Source organism: Mastigoproctus giganteus, chromosome 6 (genome assembly GCF_048544385.1).
Source record: "Mastigoproctus giganteus isolate SK-2022 chromosome 6, ASM4854438v1, whole genome shotgun sequence".
In the NCBI taxonomy this organism is placed as follows: Eukaryota; Metazoa; Arthropoda; class Arachnida; order Uropygi; family Thelyphonidae; genus Mastigoproctus; species Mastigoproctus giganteus.
This window is the reverse complement of record NC_143580.1, coordinates 227,844,266-227,864,238: the sequence shown is the minus strand read 5'-3', so window position 1 is coordinate 227,864,238 and position 19,973 is coordinate 227,844,266. Positions and strand designations below refer to the sequence as shown.

At 36.4% G+C, this 19,973-nt stretch overlaps 1 protein-coding gene across 1 annotated transcript in view; it reads right to left on the bottom strand.

Annotated features, from left to right (window-relative positions):
• Positions 1-2,521: 2,521 nt before the first annotated feature.
• The window catches only part of LOC150085058 (selenoprotein N-like), a 58,383-nt gene continuing 40,931 nt past the window's right edge, over positions 2,522-19,973 (bottom strand). The window contains exons 6-9 of the mRNA XM_090376451.1: positions 18,000-18,235; positions 13,390-13,599; positions 9,778-9,956; positions 2,522-2,627 (exon numbers count right to left, since the gene is read on the bottom strand). Of these exons, the coding sequence (XP_090232577.1) occupies positions 2,522-2,627; positions 9,778-9,956; positions 13,390-13,599; positions 18,000-18,235 (731 nt within the window). The remainder of the gene's footprint in view (positions 2,628-9,777; positions 9,957-13,389; positions 13,600-17,999; positions 18,236-19,973) is intronic.

Here is a 19,973-nt window from a genome sequence, read left to right as displayed (position 1 = left end):
GGGTTAACTTGACAACCACTGTTCCTGTTCAAAGAGGTATCCGAGCATTTTATGTTTAACGATTCCAACCAGGTGCGCCGTAGGTAATGGTGGGACCTGTCCACAACCACGACATCGCGGTGTGGGTCAATGTCGTGGTGGGTTGTCCAGACGTGCTCGGCAATAGCTGAGTGCTCCACATCTGCCAAACGGATCGCCCTTTTATGTTCTGAGAGGCGTTTCTTGAGCCGACGTCCAGTCTCTCCAAAGTAGCAGCTAGTGCAGTCACGGCACGAGATGCGATAGACCAAACCGCTCTGCAGAAGGGTGGGGACAGGTGTTTTCACGTTGGAAATGGGAGAACGTAGTTTCCTGCCTGGGAGTTGGATGCACTTTATCCCATGTGATTTTAGGATTCTACTGATCCATTGCGACAGGTTGGGGTAGTATGGGATAAATGCCCTCGTGGATGACTCACCACTGTTGATGCTACTGTTGGTCGCTACGTTGTCGCGTGCCTGTAGGTCACACCTGTCAAGGGTGTCGATGGGATAGCCACACCTCGCAAGGTCCGCTTTGACCCTGGTGATCTCTGTGCGTCTTTCACCTACAGAGCTAGAGTGTGTCCAGGCGCGAGTTAGCAAGGTTCGGGCAGTGGTGAGGAGGTGACCCCGTGCGTGTGCTGACCGGAAGTTGGTAAATTGGCCAGCACACATAGATTGATAAACTGTCGTCTTCAAGCATGTGTCTTAGCGCCGGACGAGGGTATCTAGGTATGGTATGGTGTTGTTCGACTCCAGCTCAATCGTGAATTTTATGAAGGGCGATAGTGTGTTGAGGTGGGTTAGGATTCGCTGACCTGAGTCTCTAGGGATAACTACGAACACATCGTCTACATAGCGACACCAAAAGGCGATGTGATCTGGTGCGTGTGTAAACGCACGTCCCTCTAACTCCTCCATCACGATGTTTGCCGTGACCGAACTGACAGGGGTCACGAACAGGGGTCAATCGAAAAACAATGTGTTATTCGATTCACATTACGATATTTAAACGATATGATGGTGTCTCTGGAACTGATTAATATCATAAAGCAGTGTACACCGTATAGTATAGCTACACACGTGGTTTGGTAAGCGGTATTTATGAATGTTTAACATTCATTTTTTGCAATTAATGTTCATATTTTCGATTTTGTTGATACTTGGGAAAAAAATTAACCCGGGAACTCCTAAAGCGAGAACTGTATTTTATACTTGTCTTGAAAGTTGAGAACAAAGCACTGCTTCTTGGTACATATTCTGTTTTTATCACTTTTATTACTTTTTGGTATGTCTATATATTTTTATTTCTATCTATGTTTTAGCTTATATTTATATTTTTTTCACTATATTTTAATAGTTCTATTTCTTATGTTTTGTTGATAGTTGCAAAATTTATTTCGGTATGCTTATTGCTAATGCACAAGGCCTTTTTGCTAAGACAGTTACATTTCACATAAGTCAAAAGTACTATATTCCTTCTTTTGATGTGAAAACATCTATGATGGCACTGGAGTAAAATTGATTGTTATTGAAATTTTTTACAAAATTATGCAATTGATGCCACTTCCCATTAGGTGGCCGTTAATTTTTAAATGATGCAAATGACATCACTTCCTAAATGGTGCTAAAGATGCTAACTCAGTCACTAATGTTGATTTGGTAGAGTAAGTAGTTGATTCAGTAGAGTAAGTTCATACGAAGAAATGACATCACTTCCTAAATGACACCAACTCAGTCACTAACGTTGATTCAGTAGAGTAAGCAGCAGGTAGTAATATTATGCAAGAATAAAAGCTTCAAAGCTACCAAAGAATCCTCTCATGTCGAAAAGGAACGAGTTCAAAAACATAGAGAACAAAAAAAAATGTAGACGTTAATAAAATCTGCTTCTCAAGATTTTGATCAACATCAACCTTCTAAGTAGCGTAAGTAAGTAAGTTTTAATCAAACTGTTCAAAAATTTAAACGGTTTTACTCTAGTGACGCCATAGATGTTTTCACACAAAATAAAATATCTTTCATGCATACAGGGTGCCCATGCTGCTTTTTTTATATTCTATCTAACAGTGCTATCCTAACACATTTCTGAACTGCATATAATTAGTCTTAACACCATGGGATCACTGGGCCTAGCACGCTATGATATAAATGAAGATTCACAAATCGCAATTATGAACAGCATTATGCCATAAATAAATGCCTACACATTTAGTCAGTGGTCAAATTATAATAATAAATTATTAATCTTGTTAAGATGATGCCACTAACTAGCTCCCTTCTGATCAATGATTCCAAACTGAGGAAGATCAAACCTGAGCCACTTAGTAAAATGATTTCACTATTTAATTATTTGAATGAAAACTATCTACACAAACACTGAACCATTAAATATCTTTATAAAGTTGTTCTGCAAAAAAAGTCACTGTCATTTTGTATGACTTTGGACTAAATTAGCATTATTTATTTAAAAATTTCTTATAAAATATCAATACTTATAATTACAGCTCTTGTTTTTCTGTTGTTGCAGTAATTTTCAACTGTTCAGCTTTTCGAAGACCTTCTTTCAGAAATGTGAGATAACTTTTTTCTACAGGATCTCTGAATCTAAAATTAAAAAAAAAAGAAAAAAAAAAAATAATTAATAGTTAAATTAGTATGAACAGGAATAAACCAAACTATTTATAACTGTACAAAATTTTCTAAATGAATAAAATATTGCACTGTATTGAAGAATCTCTCCATATACATATGTTAAGTTCCAGAAGTAGATTACCAATCTTAAATGGTGGTTATAGTTAATCAAAAAATATGGACCAATATTTTAAAATATGTTAAAGTTTGAAATTAAAGCCTGTATTATTATTTTGCAAAAATGGGGGATGATTTAATCACACTGGAGAATTCATTTTTTTTAAACTGATCAGTCTACAGTCCAGTTTTCTCAAATTTCATCAATTTAGCCAAATTACTACTGTGCTTGAAAAACAACTGCCAGCTATGACTACCAAAAATATGCATAAGTCAGCTTTTAAAATCATTTTATCAATAAGAATTACTGAATGATGACCAGTAAAATTTCTGTTTAACAAACAATGTTAAACCACCCACCTTATTTCTAAACAACCATTAGCTAGTCAGAAACTGTTCATTTTAAGATATTGCATTAGTAATGTTTATGGCAATAAAAATCAATTACTGATATATTGAAAGCCATTTTCCAGCAACATCTCATCTTATTAGAAAGGATTTTCATATGGTCTGGAGCTGAAATTTTATTAAAATATCAGTGTTATTTTTTCTTTTTGTTAATTATCTAAAAATTTAAAGGGAGTTTATTCAGCTCTGAGATTACATTAATTATTGCTTCACATGAATACTGAGCCCGTCACCACCAAATACGGAGGATGCGGAAAGGTCAGGGAATGACCACCGCATATTCCCGGAGCAATATGGCCTGAGTTGCTAATGTTCCTAAAAACCAAACAACAACAACAACATGAATACTTAACCCTTATCAATCAAAATAATTCAAAATATTTATAAAATTTAAATGATCCTAACAATTAATTTAAACTATTGAAGGAAGCTAATAGACTGGACCAAACAAATTTTGTTTTGTCAGCATGTTGTTGATCAATGAAATAAACTGCACCTCTTGGGCAGTTGCAGTTGACAGTTTGGTGAGGTTTAAGAGGCAACTGTACTGGTATCTTCTCTTAGCAGGACGACTATAAGAGGAATGAGGATTGTCCTTTTTTATATGAAGTTTTTATGATTTTTTATTATTTTTTCTTTAACTGATGTAGCCGAAGCCTAAATTCCTTACATCCTTTGGCCTTTAATAATAGTAGTAATAATAATACCCCGAGACTGAAGGATACATGCTCGTCATCCAAGACCAGGTAATCAACACCAGAAACTATAGAAAATACATTGCCAAGGAGTGTGGAGTGTCAGATGACATGTCAACAATTCCACCTGGCCTCAGAAACAATCCAACATATCACTATGGGATGCAAGGTGATCACCCAGACAGAGTACACTCGCAGACATGACCAGGTAGTCAGGATAATACAACAGAAGTTAGCGAGGAAATACCAGCTCATCAAAGAAAGTGTATGTTACACTTTCTTTGATCAACAAACAATTACTGATATTTATGAACCCTAGGCAGTCCTAGAGACCCCTTCCCACATGCTGTACTGGGACTGTGCCATAATAATGAATAACACAATCCCACACAATAGACCAGACATAACCCTTGTGGACAAGAAGGAAAAGGCTACATATCTGATTGATATAGCAGTGCCCAACACTGGCAACCTCCAGAAACTCATTAGGAAAAATCAGGAAGTACATGAACCTAAGACAGGAGATTAAAGAGATGTGGCATATGCAACAAAGTAACGACCATCCCAATCATCATGTCAACCTCCGGTATAATGTCAAAGACCCTACATAACAACCTAGGAGCAATAGGACTCCCAGCGAACACCTACAAAAAACTTCAGACAGTCACAATCCTGAGCACCTGTAGGATATTCAGAGTTCCTTGATCAACAGTAACACGAGACATAATAACCACCCTGTGTACTTGGTAGCAATACCCATCACAAGGTGAAACCCCCAATCAAGTAGAAATAATATAAGAGCAAAAATAATAATAATTAACTCGCATATTGGATATAAATTTAGCTTTCCTGAATTGTATTTGGAAGACAGGAGCCTGATACCTCTCAACTGCTAAAACCTTTTAAGATTTTTAACATTTTGGCTACACCATGGAACCATTCTTCAGGCAAATGAGGAGTTTGGAAGATCCTTTGACAATGAATAAATCATCAATCACTTCATCCTCACTAACAGAAGATATATCATAATGATGTTACCATCCTGAACAAGTTAAATGTTGGAAGTGATCACAGAATGGTAAGATGTACACTAATACAGAAAGACAAATGATACTGAAACTGAAAAATAGCAATGGTGTACTTATAAATAGCAGAAGACTACTATAGAGAATTATACAAGGAGCGAGGGAATGATGCTAGCAGTGGGGAAGATGGATCACAAATTAGTAACACATACGACATACCTGATATCCTTCCTGATGAGGCAGAACATGCGTTGAAGAAAATGAAGAATCAGAAAGCCCCAGGAGAAGATGAAGTTACTGTAGAGTTGTTAAAATTGGGAGGAAGAGACATGACACAAAAACTGGAAAGACTTCATAAAATGCATTAGAAAAGGTGTGATGCCTAAGGAGTGGAATAATGCAATCATAGTTTTTCTGCATAAAAGAAAGGAGATAAATCAGAAATTGGAATTATAGACCAATTAGCTTGTTATCCCACATCTACAAGTTGTTCATAAGGGTTATTACTAACAGATTAGAAAGAATACTTGATGAGAATCAACCAAAAGAGCAAGCTGGCTTTAGGACAGGATTCTCAACTATGGATCACCTTCATGTAATATCACAGCTAAGGCAGAAAACAAATGAATATAAAACACCATTATGCCCATTTGTGGATTATAAAAATGGCAATTGACTCCGTACAGCATAAGGCAATGTTTTAGGCACTGGAAAGACAAGGCATAGATACCCCATATATTATGATTTTGAAGAAAATATATGAGAACACTACCTCCTTTATTAGACTAGACAAAGACAGTAGCAAATTTAAAATTGAGAAAGGAGTTCGAAAAGGAAATACAATAACTCCAAAGTTGTTTACTGCTGCACTTGAGGAAGCTTTCAGAAGATTAGAATGATCACAGAAAGGAGTCAATGTGAATGGAGAGTGCCTAAACCATTTACGATTTGCAGACGACATTGTGATCATAAGCCATGATCCCAAAGAATTAGAGGAAAATCTTAATCAGTTATGCAGAGTTAGTAAGGATTTCGGACTAAAGATGAATATGGCTAAAGCAAAAGTAATGATGAACAAGTATGCCACAGAAAGGGATATAATCATTGAAGGAGCAGTAATTGAAAAGGTGGATTCATATACTTAACTGGGACAAGTCATTAGCTGTAATAATGACAAATTGCTGGAAGTCAAGAGAAGAATAAATCTTGGATGGATAGCGTTCAGGAAATATAGTCACATACTGAGGAGCAATATCCCAATTTGTATGAAACGTAAAATAATGAACTAATGTATACTCCCCACCATGACTTATAGAAGTGAAACTTGGGCACTCACCAAAAGAATGGAAGAGAAGCCGAGAACTACAGAGCGAAGAATGGAACGAATTATATTAGGAATAAGACTGTTAGATAAGAAGAGAAACACATGGATTAGGCAGCAAACTCAAGTAAAGGGCATTCTTATCAAAACTAAAGAACTAAAATGGTCCTGGACAGGACACATAGCTCGACAAGATGGACTAAGAAAATAACAGAATGGTACCCAAGAGGAGCTAGAAGAAAACCTTGAACACAAAGACGGAGATGGACAGATGAAATTCACGAGTTCAGGGGTAGTAAATGGATGGCCATTGCACAAAACAGAAGGAACTGGAAAGTTGCTGAATAGGGCTTCATTCTGCAGTGGATTGAAAATGGATGATGAAATCATCGAGAACACAAGACAATGTCTTGTGGTCTGCATTTTATGAGAACTTACACAAAATATAAGTGAAAGTATGCAGGCCATCAGATATCTGTCTCATATTGTTACGGATTCAGTTGATGCCTCTCTGCCCTCACCCCCATTGGCCCAAAGAAAATTTCCATGGTAGACCCAAAATGCAGCCTTAAAAGTTTCGATAATTGAGAGAAGTAGATTCAGAGCTTTACTGTACAAGTATAATTCAATGAAACTAAAATTTAAATCTAACACACGGTCTAAATTGTATCTTCATTGTAAAAACTTCTAAAACAGCATGCAGTGTCTTTCAGTACAGCCAGGCCTCGCATAACGCGAGTTCGATTAACGTGATTTTCAGTTAACGCAATTTAAAAAAAACACAATGCAAATTTCCAGTTAACGTGATCTCTTCTTTTTATGCGATAGTTGAAAAAGATTTGAATCGCACGTTAAGCTTACCACGAGTCATACAGTCAATAAACAAACGTTTGCCTGCTGCCCGCCTCGGTGTGTTCCATCAACCATCGGAAGTAGACATGTTACTTGTTTGTCTCCTGCTAATAAAGTCAATGCACACTTGCATAAAATTCAAATTTTTAAATGAGTCAGATGAAAATGTTACCGCGAAGGAGATAACGGTAAAAGAATTAGATGATCTTTCGTATTGCAGATAAAGGTTTGAGGTTTTCTGCGATATTTATTTCGCCAGGGCCCAGAGAAGATTGTTGTCGGCTATCGGAAATTGATTGATGAAAAGAGAGAGTCAACACTGTTCAAATATTTCCGCAACAGTCATTTCTTCATTGCGTATTTTATGTCAGAGGTTCCCATACTTTCTCGGTTCACGGCGCCCTTAGTGTCTCAGTAATTTTTTCAAGGCACACCCAAACCAAAAGAAATACATGTACCTAACAGTTCCGTTTAGTAGTTAGGTCCTAACAACTTAATAAGAAATGCTGAAACTGTGAACTACCTCGAGCTAGTAGTTCGCGCAGTGTCTGACAGATGTCGAGTATCACTGTGTTTCCCTCAAAAATTTAAAATATTCTGCGGCACGAACCGCTGTTTTATGAAATAAACATTTAATTCCATAATTATTTTCATTATCTTTTACATTGTATACAGTTAAAAAGTTATTTAAAAGGTATTTTTAAATTTTTTTATGGACATTCCAGAAGGTGGAGGACCAATTATAATTTTTCCTATTGATTATTATATTCGATTAACGCGTTTCTGTTTTGCGCGATGCGCTCGCGGGACGAATTAATTGCGTTAATCGAGGCCAGCCTGTAATTAAATTCTTAGATTTATTTGATTTTAAGAATTTTAATGGACTTTACTCCTCTCAGCTAATCCACTAAAAGGCTATATTTTGATTTCATTTCCACCAAGGCATTTTTCTGGGCTTTTTTTACAATGTTGCATGGTTTTTTCGCTTAGAAACTCAGATTTTTTGTCGAGAGAGAGAGAGAGATGGTGCAATATGGTCTAAGTCACTGATATGCCTAAAACCCTATAATAACAGCAGCAGATTATTACATTGGGCCAGCGACACTTTCAAAGTGGCTAATTACACGAATATATAATTAAAAGGTTGTAGATTTAAGCCCCATTTTGGTTAAATATTCATAAATATACTCCAGTCAGGTGAGTTCAATTACAAATTAGAAGTTACTTTCATGTATTTTTAAAACAGCTGACATTATTATGGCCCCAAATATGATGACTACAACGAGCTGCATGTATTAGTGGAGTGCTCACTATTAGCTTAAATGTTCAATGCAAAGGTGCAACCTGCGTGTGTGCATTTAGTTTTGTCTCTGATGCCAGTGACAAAAAAATTGTTTAGAATATTGATATTAATGATCTAGAGTTTTCATATCAGCAATTTTCATCAATAAGATGGTCAAATTTCTGGTTTAATCTTGTGCAGCAATTGGCTGACACATCATTAGAAAAAAAAAAAAAAATGTTAAGGAATTCATTTTCACAGGTAAAGTATGCATACAATTTAATCATTAAATTATTATCACATACTTTACCAATTAGTCGAGTCTTAAAACAAGCTCTGTGTGCAATATTAAGTACATTTAACAAATATAACATTTAATATTTAAGTTTATATTCAATTTAGAGAATATTAGGAAAACGTTAATTTAAATAGGGAAGAAAAAAAAAAAAAAGAGAGAGATTGATTCCCATCAAAAGAAAGCATATTTTATCATGCAGGTTCCTTTTGGCAGAATCAAAATCCTTAGAAAATGTGATTGCTGTAAGATGAGAAATATTGTAAAGAACAAAAAAGTTTTTTTGCAGCATTTTACTACTGATTCAAACAAAGAAATTGGACTAAATATACTAAGAGAAAAGAATATGGAGTTTCCTCCTGGGTAAAATGCACGTACAGCAAAGTATGCTGATATTACAGGTTAACAGGTATTCTCAGTTTACCTCTGCTTGGATTTTGCTTCTTGCATTTCACAATATGTATACATAATTATTTCAATTCAGCTACTAGATGCAGAGTACCTCTGTAGCCTAATGTCAAAAATTTAAATGCTTTGAATTCTGAATTTTTGACTATATGCAAAGAGAGCACAAATGCAAAATATAGCTGAGGCCTACTGTCAAAAGTACAATAACATTATATTCCGCATGCACAACCAATGCTACTACACAAAGGTGAATTTGATTTCTGGTTTAGTAAACATTTCATGTGATAATTATGTTTGCATTATGTTGAGAGTAATTTTCAATCATAAAGAAAACTAAAAAAATAACACATGAAAAGCGATAAACATCATATGATTTGATCAATCATATTTAATTCACAGGAAAGGCGCGCTTTTCATTTAGAGCAATGCAATACCAAGGCAACTCATGGCAAAAGGTATTCACAGTACGAGATCAATGCACTACATGGCAAACCCAGTTTGCTCAAAGTATATGTAAAATAATGAGGTTTCTTTAGTTATTGGCGATATTGTCATTTGCAAAAATTTTAAACTAGCATTATCTTAATTTGTTGTTCAATTTTATCATTTGCTACTAAAACTGCAATTTTCTAAACATAATTAACAAAAAAGTAACTCTGTGATTATGTTAAAGTTTTAAATCATTCACAGGAAGGAATTTATAAACTGAATATAAGTTACCCATCTATTAGAGAAAGATCAATTGTATCTTCAACAAAGTCAAGAAGGGTGTTTGCATTGATATTATGAATTACAGTTCCATTTGGAAGAAGAATGAGAGACTCCACAGGAAAATGGTAATATTCAAGTAAGTAAGTGGCTATTTTAGCTTGTTCTGGATCTACACTGTCTTTAAGTGCCTAAAAAAAAAAAGAAATATATTCAGCAAGTACGATAAAATTATTATAAACTAATAATATATTAAAATTACAGTTTGTATACTAATCTCTTCCCACCCACAGATTTGATATAATGTTTTATATTTACATGTCAAAATTTTGTAATACACATAATTTTTTTTTAAAACATACAAGGTTTTAATCCAGTCTCCTTAAACAAAAGGACATGATGAAAATCAAGGGAATGGGTATATGGGTAGAGAACAGCAAGAGAATTTATTTAGTCTACTCTCTTAATGACACCTTCACAAGAAACAGAGTAGATTCATGACTTATCCAGGTTGCAGATTAACTGGGGTCTCTACACCTCAGGGAAGTTTAAGTTAAATAACAAAAAGAAATACATGAAATCTGTTACAAGTGTTTGTTTACATTTAGTAAAGTTGCTTTAAAAAAGTCCCCTCGAATTCTCAGATGCTTCATCCTTACCTTTACTTTCTACCAACTAGCCTCACTAGTCAAAATTTAGTAATCATTCAGTTTTATTGCAATAAAGTTTGTTTTAATGTTTTTTCTTTTTTTTTTTTCTTTTTTTAAATTTGCATTCAAGTGTGTCCATCATGGTAAGATGGAAAAGGATCCTTCTTACTGTTGAATAAAAAATTCAGCTCTTCAGTTAAAATGGAAATGTTGCCAAAGTGTCAGCTTTAACAAGTCCCTATTCACCAACATGGAACAATGAGATGCAGCTCTTGCTGATAAGATGATTCAAAATTTAAGCAGTACCAATCATAGTGAAGTGAACTTGTGTTTTCCTTTTTTCAAAAAACAATATGAACATCTTAAATTTTACATGGTTCCTGGAGCGGTGCAATAAAAAGAATACAAAGTAACTCAAAAATGGTTTTGTTTATTCAAAGTAATCACCACCTGATTGAAGGCACTTATTATACTGTTCTAAAAGTTTCTGAAAAGAGTCAGTAAAAGTATTCAAAGAGATGATGTTCAGTTTGGCAGTTATGTTTTTCTTTATGTCCCCAACATCATGAAATCTCTTTCCTTTGAGGACAGTTTCTACCTTTGGAAAGAGAAAGCTAGTGCTAGATATGGAGGTTGGTTGATCTGTACAATTCCACATTTCATCACAAATGTATTCACAACCAGTGCAGAATGGGCAGAGGCACTGTCGTGCAACAAGAACCAGCTGCCTTTCTCTCAAAATTGCAGCCTCACCCAGGAAATGCACTTCAGTAGTCTTTGAAGCACCTGTATGTAGAATGTAGCACTGACTCTCTCTCCTTCAGGTACAAATTACTTATGGATCACACCCAGTTTGTCGAAAAACATAATCAGCATCATCTTGACCCTAGACTTATGTAAACAATCTTTGAGTCTTGGTAATGATTTTGAAGTCCACTGCATGGTCTGATGCTGTGTCTCTGGGTCATACTGAAACATCAAGCAATCATTGCCAGTGACAATACAGTTGAGGAAATTAGGATTGTCTCGACAAGTCTGGATAAAATCCTTGCATGATGACATTCTTTACTCTGTCTGCTCATCCACGATGTGTGGCACAAATTTTGCACAGCCCTTCCTTCTGCTAAATCTTCATACAGAATTGACAAATCATCTCCTTTTTCATATCCAACTCACCATTCTAAGGGTCAAATTACAATTTATTGCCACAATCTCCGTCCTCATTTTGAGGGGCTGATGAACGCCCAATTTTTGGGTCAATGTGAACATCCTCATGTCCATCTTTGGACCACTTATATCATTCAAACGCACTAGTATGACTTAATGTTTGATCATAAACACTTTTTTAAATTTCATACATTTCTGTCACAGATTTTCCCAGTTTAAAGTAAAATTTGATATTTGTTTATTGTAACATGGAACATTAACACTACTAATGAAACTGGTTGTTAGTTGCAACTTGACAGCCTACTGGAAAATCTCTGTACCACCATCTGTAGGAGGAAGTTTGAGCTAAAACATACCACTTCTATTTATTTTCAAACTCATTGAACATGACTGCAACGTCAGTCTGGGAACTTTATTATCACACCTCGTATTTCAAACTTCATTCTGAAATATATACAGTGGATTCCGGTTATTTGGGCCACCGGTTAATCAGGGCAGCTGTTTATTTGGGACAAATCCTAAAAAAACAGAACCCAATCGATAAAATAGCCAGGGTTTGCTTCGCTTAATTGGGACAACGTGTCATTTAATCATCGGGGCAGGAGATGGCAGCAGTGGAGATTATCCTACGATTGTCTACGACTGTACCACATGGTTTGGTCGGATTTCTGGCGGTCACAACCATAAAACAATTAGCAGTCACCTGTTTATTGGGCTTTTCTGTTAGTGCAATATATCATAAACGGATAGTAAACTTGATCTTACTGAATTTGCGATAATACCAACAGTGGGTTATTATTGTGGGTTATACTTGATCTTATTGAATTTGTGATAATAATTGTAGGTTATTATTGTGAAATAATAACCCACATGGAAGTGTTTCCCCCCATACTTTATTGGCATACTTGCTTTTTCCAAACACCTATATTTTCAGTGGGACTTCATACTTGTCAACTGTTCTACTTTTCAGAAATGTATCCCCCCCCCCCCCACTTTCAGCTGGTGAGAGATCACTGTATATTCTAAAACACTCCCATTATTAAGCCTAAAAAATGAGTAAAACAGACTATTTTTCTACACATACACCACATGTTCACAGAGAACAGTTGTTTGTTATTTGGTTTTTAGGAGCATTAGCAACTAAGGCCATATTGCTCCGGGGATATGCGGTGGTCATGGGCTCGAACCCTGGTCTAATCAAGAAGCGCGTGCTACGCACTGCTGCTCCTGCCCACCTGGCTACGGAAGCGCTACACAACAAAGAAAGGGATAATTATTTTTATAAATTTATTTCTCATAGAATTAAACATAAAACTAACGTTTTACAAATTCATAATTATATTTGATGATAAAGTCACTTTTCTACATAATTACCCTGTATGACACTTAGCAGTACACCAGGTAGAACTGTTTCTATTGTGCTGGAACTTTCTGATATTTAAACAACTTGTGGATGATTAAGCATTTTTTCCCAGCTCTGTAGACAGTTCTCGAAGCTTCAGTGTCAATTTGCATACATAATCATATCAATATGCTTGCTGTGCATTTGTTTCCATTTTTGATGCTAATGACTTCCCCACCCATGAGGAATCTGTTATCATTTTGAATCAGCTGTTGTGGCTCTCAGCAGGCAGCTGCTGCTATCTACTGCCTTCACACAAACCTCTATTCACTTAGTTTATGTTGCCATGTTCTCTATTCAAATGTAAATGGGGATGCTTATCTAAAATATATTCATGAAAGTAACTTTCCCATCTGCCTTCATATATAAAATTTACCATATTTCATAAATATCTCACACACTTACTTGCAATTCCAAAACCAATGACCAAGAACTAATAAAATGTTGTTGTAATAATTGTATAACAGGCGGACTTGCAAGAGCTCCATCTCGCAAAGTCCGCCCTGAACCTCAGCAAGACTGATCATCTAATGCTCCCCAGAGAAACACTGTGTGGATAAGTTTTTTTTCTAATTTTGCCCTGTTTAAAGCCTCTGTCAGGTTATAATAGTTTACCTATGATGAAGATAAATATCAATTAGAACTTGAATCCAGTTATTTAATAAGAAAAGCTAAATTATCATATATATTCTAGAAAAACACTTTAAAAAAATTACTTTTGTAATGCATGCAACTCACAAAACAATTTAATTTGACCAACAGGCTCACTGACTCTTAATTTAAAATATTTACTGTGACAAAATTGATATATGCTTCCTTCAGTACTTAATATTACATATTACCTGCTGTTTTTGTAAGAATTGATACACTTGTTCTCCAATTTTATAACTAAAATGGTGTTGGAGTTCAATTTTCTTTCCAACAAATAGGCTTTTAGCAATAACAACAACAAAAAAATAAATAATAAATAAAAAAAAAAAATATATATATATAGGACTAATTTTACAGCTGAAGTTTGAAGTACTGTTGATTATCTATTAATATTCTTAGCAGAGCTTAAGCTCTCTTTACTTTCCTTTATGTAAATTTAACCCTAAACAATATGGATCTAGAGGCGAGTACTAAGATAATAAGCTTTGCTAAGAATCTTAACACACACACACACACACACACACACACACACACACACACACACTGATGAGCCAAAACATTATGACCAGTGAGTTGTTATGCAAATTGAAGCAACTGCAGGTGAACTACAGCATGTGCATGGATCGGGACACGGTATGAAAAACACCTGATACTGAGCTCTGTTAATCAGTGTTATTCAGATGGAAAAGGCAGTGGACTTGAGCAAGTTTGACAAAGGCCAAATTGTAATGGCCAGACGACTGGGTAAGAACATATCCGAAATGGCATGGCTGGTGGGATGCTCATGGTCAGCCATCGTTAGTACCTACCAAAAGTGGTCTGAGGAGGGAAAATCCACGAATTGCTGGCGAGGAGTTGGACAACCACGGCTCATCGATGCTCAAGGTGAACAAAGGTTCTCCTCGGATGGTACGTGGCAACAGAAGGGCGACTGTGGCGCAACTCGCTGGTAATTGGAATGCTGGTGACTGGTGACGGGAGTAATGTGTCACAAGATACTGAACCATGCTGAAAATGGGGCTGTGTAGCTGCAGGCTGCTCCAAGTGCCCATGCTAACCGCGGTTCACTGGCAACTGCACCTACAATGGGCACTCGAGCATCGAAACTGGACCTTGAGTGATTGGAAGAAGGTCGTCTGGCCCAGTGAATCACGTTTCCTGTTGCGCCATTTGGACAGTCAGGTACATGTGCGTTATTTACCTGGAGAAGTGATGGTGCCTGGATGCACCATGGGGCGAAAACAAGCCGGTGGAAGCGGTGTCATGCTTTGGGTGATGTTCTGCTGGGATACCCTCGGTACAGTCATCCATGGTGCCAGGCACTCTGACATCTACCACCTACATAAACATCACTGCTGACCAGGTACACCCTTTTGTGGCAATGGTCTTCCTCTTTGGCGGTGCAGTCTTTCACTAGGATAATGCGCCATGCCACACTTCCCGGATTATTTGAGACTGGTTTGCAGAACATGAGGAAGACTTTCAGGTATTGCCGTGGCCTCCAAATTTCCCAGACATCAATCCCATCGAGCATCTGTGGTTTGTGTTGGAACAGCAGCTCCGATCTGCTGGGTCTAAACCACAGAATTTACAGAGTTAAAGGATCTGCTGGTTACATGTTGGTACCAGATACAACAAGACACATTTAGAAATCTTGTAGCATCCATGCATCGCCGGGTACAAGCTGTTTTGACTCATTGGTGTATTTATATATACAGTCGATTCTGGTTAATTGGGACACATCAGGACTAGTGCATTTTGGCCCGATTAAGCGGCTGCCCCAATCATCTGAAGTTTCACGTAAATAGTTAAAAATACAATGTACCCCCACCCCTTTTACAATTGGTTGAGTGTATCAAATCAAATCACGTTACGATGGAGTCACCATAGTAAAGTACCGTTCACTATATGATGTGTAGTAAGCGGCGGTCATTGTGATCACGTTTGTGAATTGAATTTTAATTCTATTAAACAGCGATTCTAATTAGCGAAAATAGGAGGAATATTATCCACAGGCTATAAAAGCAAAGATATATTAAGCACAAATTTACCCTTTATTACCTTACCAATTAAAAAATTAAATGATACCGTAAAATCGGAAGAATATACGTGATAATCGGAATAATTAATATGTACTGTAATATGTGCGTACCTAACTAACTAGTTGACATTTCTGTTCACTGACATTTGTGGGTGGGGGTCAAAATTTAAAACAGTAACAAGATAAGCAATCAATAACAAGGGACCTGGCACACACAAATTGCAAGTAACACGATACGCGCAAGTCAGAACGAAGTAACGAGTTACAAAGCTTTAAAAAGGAATGAAGAGAAGATCTGAAAATTAATTTTTCTATATGATTGAAGATTACATGGAAGTGTAAACACATTTTACCATAATAACCAACAGAATTCCAGCTGTCGGTATTATCGCAAATTCAGTAAGATTGAGTTTACTATCAGTTTATGATAGATTGCACTAACAGAAAAGCCCAATAAACAGGTGACCGCTAATTGTTTTATGGTTTTGACCTCCAGACAATCGTAGGGTGATCTCCAGTGCTGCGGTCTCCTGCCCCGATTAAACGGCATTTTGTCCCAATTAAGCGAAGTAAACCCTGGCTATTTTCTCGATTGGGTTCTGTTTTTTAAGATTTACCCCAAATAACCGGAATCCACTGTATATTATTTAAAGTTCTCACAAAGTATTTTTTTTTTTTCCAGGTTTGGAAATTAACTATATACTAAATAATGAAAAAATAATGTAGCATTGATTAGTCTAAGTTTACTCTAAAGTTCTCCAAATTAAAATGAAATGCAAGTCATTAGGCAAAAATCAAAAAGTATAAAATTTCTTAAATAAGATCAGAGCATTATCATATCCAAAGTAGACAAAATACCACTGCACCACTGTAATTATTGATAGAGATAACTACAGCAATAAAATACTTGAACAACTGAATGATGACCAAGAAGTATATACAAAAATGAAAAACTCCACTGTCAAACTTGAGAAATGTGTCAAAAACAAACTCAAACTCCTCATATTTCAACAAAAAAATAGACAAAGCACTGACTCAACTCCAATGATTCTAAAGTCCCATTATACTTGGCAATATCACAATTCACAAAGAAAACCTTATCATTCCCATTGTTAGTGATAGAGATTACCCAGGACAGACAACAGTCACGCAGTTAATCCCCCCCTGTTATTCTCTATGATCCTCAAGAATCCCAATACTTGAAAGAACTCTCAGCAGCAATTCTGGACGTCAGCTAATCTGGTGATAGGTTGCCACATGGTATCACCCTGCAAACATCACTGAAATGGATTGATATGGCGGTCGAGGTATTCTCGTCTGGGGAGGCGTTATCTTGGATGGACGTACACAACTCCAGATACTGGAAAGCAGTACTGTAACCGGTGCACGCTACTGTACTGAGGTAATCCTTCCCCATGTGCATCTGTTCCGAGGTGCTATTGGCCCCAAGTTTGTGTTTATGGATGATAACACCACACCCCATCACACTGCAGCTGTTGATATGCTTTTGGAAAGTGAGGACATTGTTCGTATTGATTGGCCTGCCCATTCCACCGATCTAAATCCCATTAACACATATGGGACACTCTGGGGAAACGCCTAGCGGCATGTACACATCCATCAGAAAATGTTCACCAGCTGTAGATGCCGCTGATGGAGGAATGGACGATATTACTGCAAGAACTTATCAACAAGATTGTTCTAATTATGGACAGGCGGTGCAAAGCCTGCATTAGGGGCAGCCATATCTCCTACTGAGGACTACCCTTCCCTTTGTTTCATCTTTGGCAGTGATGCATCAGTATCGTGGCAGCCAGAGCTATGGTGCCATTTTTCAATAAAGTCCCTCTGTACCGTTTTGTTTCTGTTGTTGTGTCGGTGTTGTTTCCTTCATTTCTGCCTCAAGAGGTTCCTTTGGTATGCTTTTCACATATCCAGGCCACTCCTATGAGAAGCTACAGGTGAAAACCTGACTGGTCCTTAAATTTTGCACACCAGTGTAGTCTTTTTTTCTGTAGATTTTACTTATTTTAAGAGTCAACCTAGTGTTGTAGCCAGATTAAAATAGTACATTTCATACTAACTGCAGTGTTTGATACTTTTACTCATTTTCAAATGTTCATTACCTGTTATATACAAACATAAATAACAGCTTATTTGTCACTTATAAATAAGCTGCTTATACATGATGCACAACACATGATAAAGATGTTTAAATTTCACTGGATATTAATTAATTGAGTATAAAATAAACTTTTTTTTTTTTAGTTTTTCAGTATTTCTGATAGTTAAGTTCAAAAAGTAAATAATATAACAGATATACCTGCTTAAAAGGATACATTTCCTTGTCTATGGCATCAATAGCATCATTTAGTGGTATTTCTTCAGTCCATTCTAGCAATGGGAATATATTTTCATAACCAGTAGTACCAAATAAAAATTCCTCTTTGTTTTCAGAGGTCAACGATGGGCCAGTAGATTTTAATTCCATATGTGGAACAAACCCAATATCCACTTCCATATTTTCCTTTCCATGAGGTTCATTTAACCATTCCATGTCTGAAGAAACAGTATATAAACAATGAACAAACTCATTTATAAACATATTACAATATCTATCATAAACACATTACAATATATTAAGGATGTTATACAATCCAAGTTAATCAAAATAGCATTTTACAACCTTGTTTGGGTATGGGAAAAATTTGAAATACATAAGAAGTTGGCCGAATCCCAATAAGTACTAAATATATGAATGAAATAAAGTTTAAAAAGTTGTGTGAGTGTTTATGCATGTAGTTGCATGTGTGTACTACATGCAACTTTTTAAATAAATTTTATTTCATTCATTCAACCTTCTGCTGCTGTGGGATTTTAGGCACATCAGCGACTCGCACCATATTGGAGTGTTGTGCATCATGTCTAAACAGTGTGTGTTCATGGGCTGATTTGCATGTGTGTTGTGCAGGCTGAAAAATTTGGAATAACTGACAGGGAGAACCCTACTCTCTTTGAGATCAGTTAATTACAACTTTGATAATTATTGGATATTTATATAAATAATACAGAGCCATAGATGCCTAATAGTAGCTTTAAACCCACAGCAACAAATATGGGAGGTTCATATTTAAAATTTTATTGAAATGTGGAAGAAAAACATATTCCATAAAACTGTAAATATTAACTATTATTTTCAGTTTTATGGAATGTTTTATTTTCATACCTGCCCACTTTTGCAGTTTTCCCATCTGGGAAAAACTGCAAAAGTGGGTAGGTATGAAAATTACTGCAATAACTGGGAGAATGTATTTGCAATTATGCAGCTAACAAAGGACAGAAGATGAAAAACAATAACTTGAGGGAAAAAAAAGCTACAAGGGTCATCCGAAAAGTTTTGGCCTGAGTATGAAGGGTTTATTTGAGAACATGTTACTTTTCAACATAGACCCTATGGAGTTAATACACTTTGGTCACCAATACTGCAATGCACTGATTCCAGCACATTGCAGCAAAGAAAGTTTTCTCATTGGTCTCTAGGAATGCATTCACTGCAGCAATGATATCACTGTCAGTGGAAAAATAGATGCCAGCCAAGTATTTTTTCAAATTAGAAAATAGGTGAAAGTCCAGTGCTAGATCTGATGAATATGGGAGAAGAATTCAAGATTTCAAAACTGCACTCATGCAGTGACACACTTGTGAGCAGACAACATTGTTCTGGTAGAACAAGACTCCTTTGCTGAGTTTTCTTCTTTGGTGTTTGTCTTTAATATCTTCACACAAACACTTCACAAGGTCTGCATAATATACCCTCATGACCGTTTTGCCTTTCTGAAGGCAATCTACTAACAACACTCCATCGGCATCCCAAAAAGCTGATGCCATCACCTTGCCTGCAGGAGGAATTGACTTGACTTTCTTTGGAAGGGGAAAAGAGCTGTGTTTCTACTGTTTGGACTGCTCCTTTGTCTCTGGCTGAAAGTGATGGACCCATGTCTTGTCACAAAAACTTTGCAGGGAAATTTGCTAGATTTTCTTGAAAATGATGCAAATGTTCATTTAACTTTCAACTCGTGTGTTTTTGATCTGCTGTCAACAACTTTGGGACACATTGTGTGCACACCTTTTTCACAGCAAGAACCCGTTATTACATGGTACACAGATTCAGATGAGATACCCAAGATGCTGGCAATGTATCAAACTGTTACTCATTGACCACTCATCTCCAGATCATGCATACTGTCAACAACTACTGGAGTGATGGATGTTGCTGGTCTTCCACAGCATGGGTGAT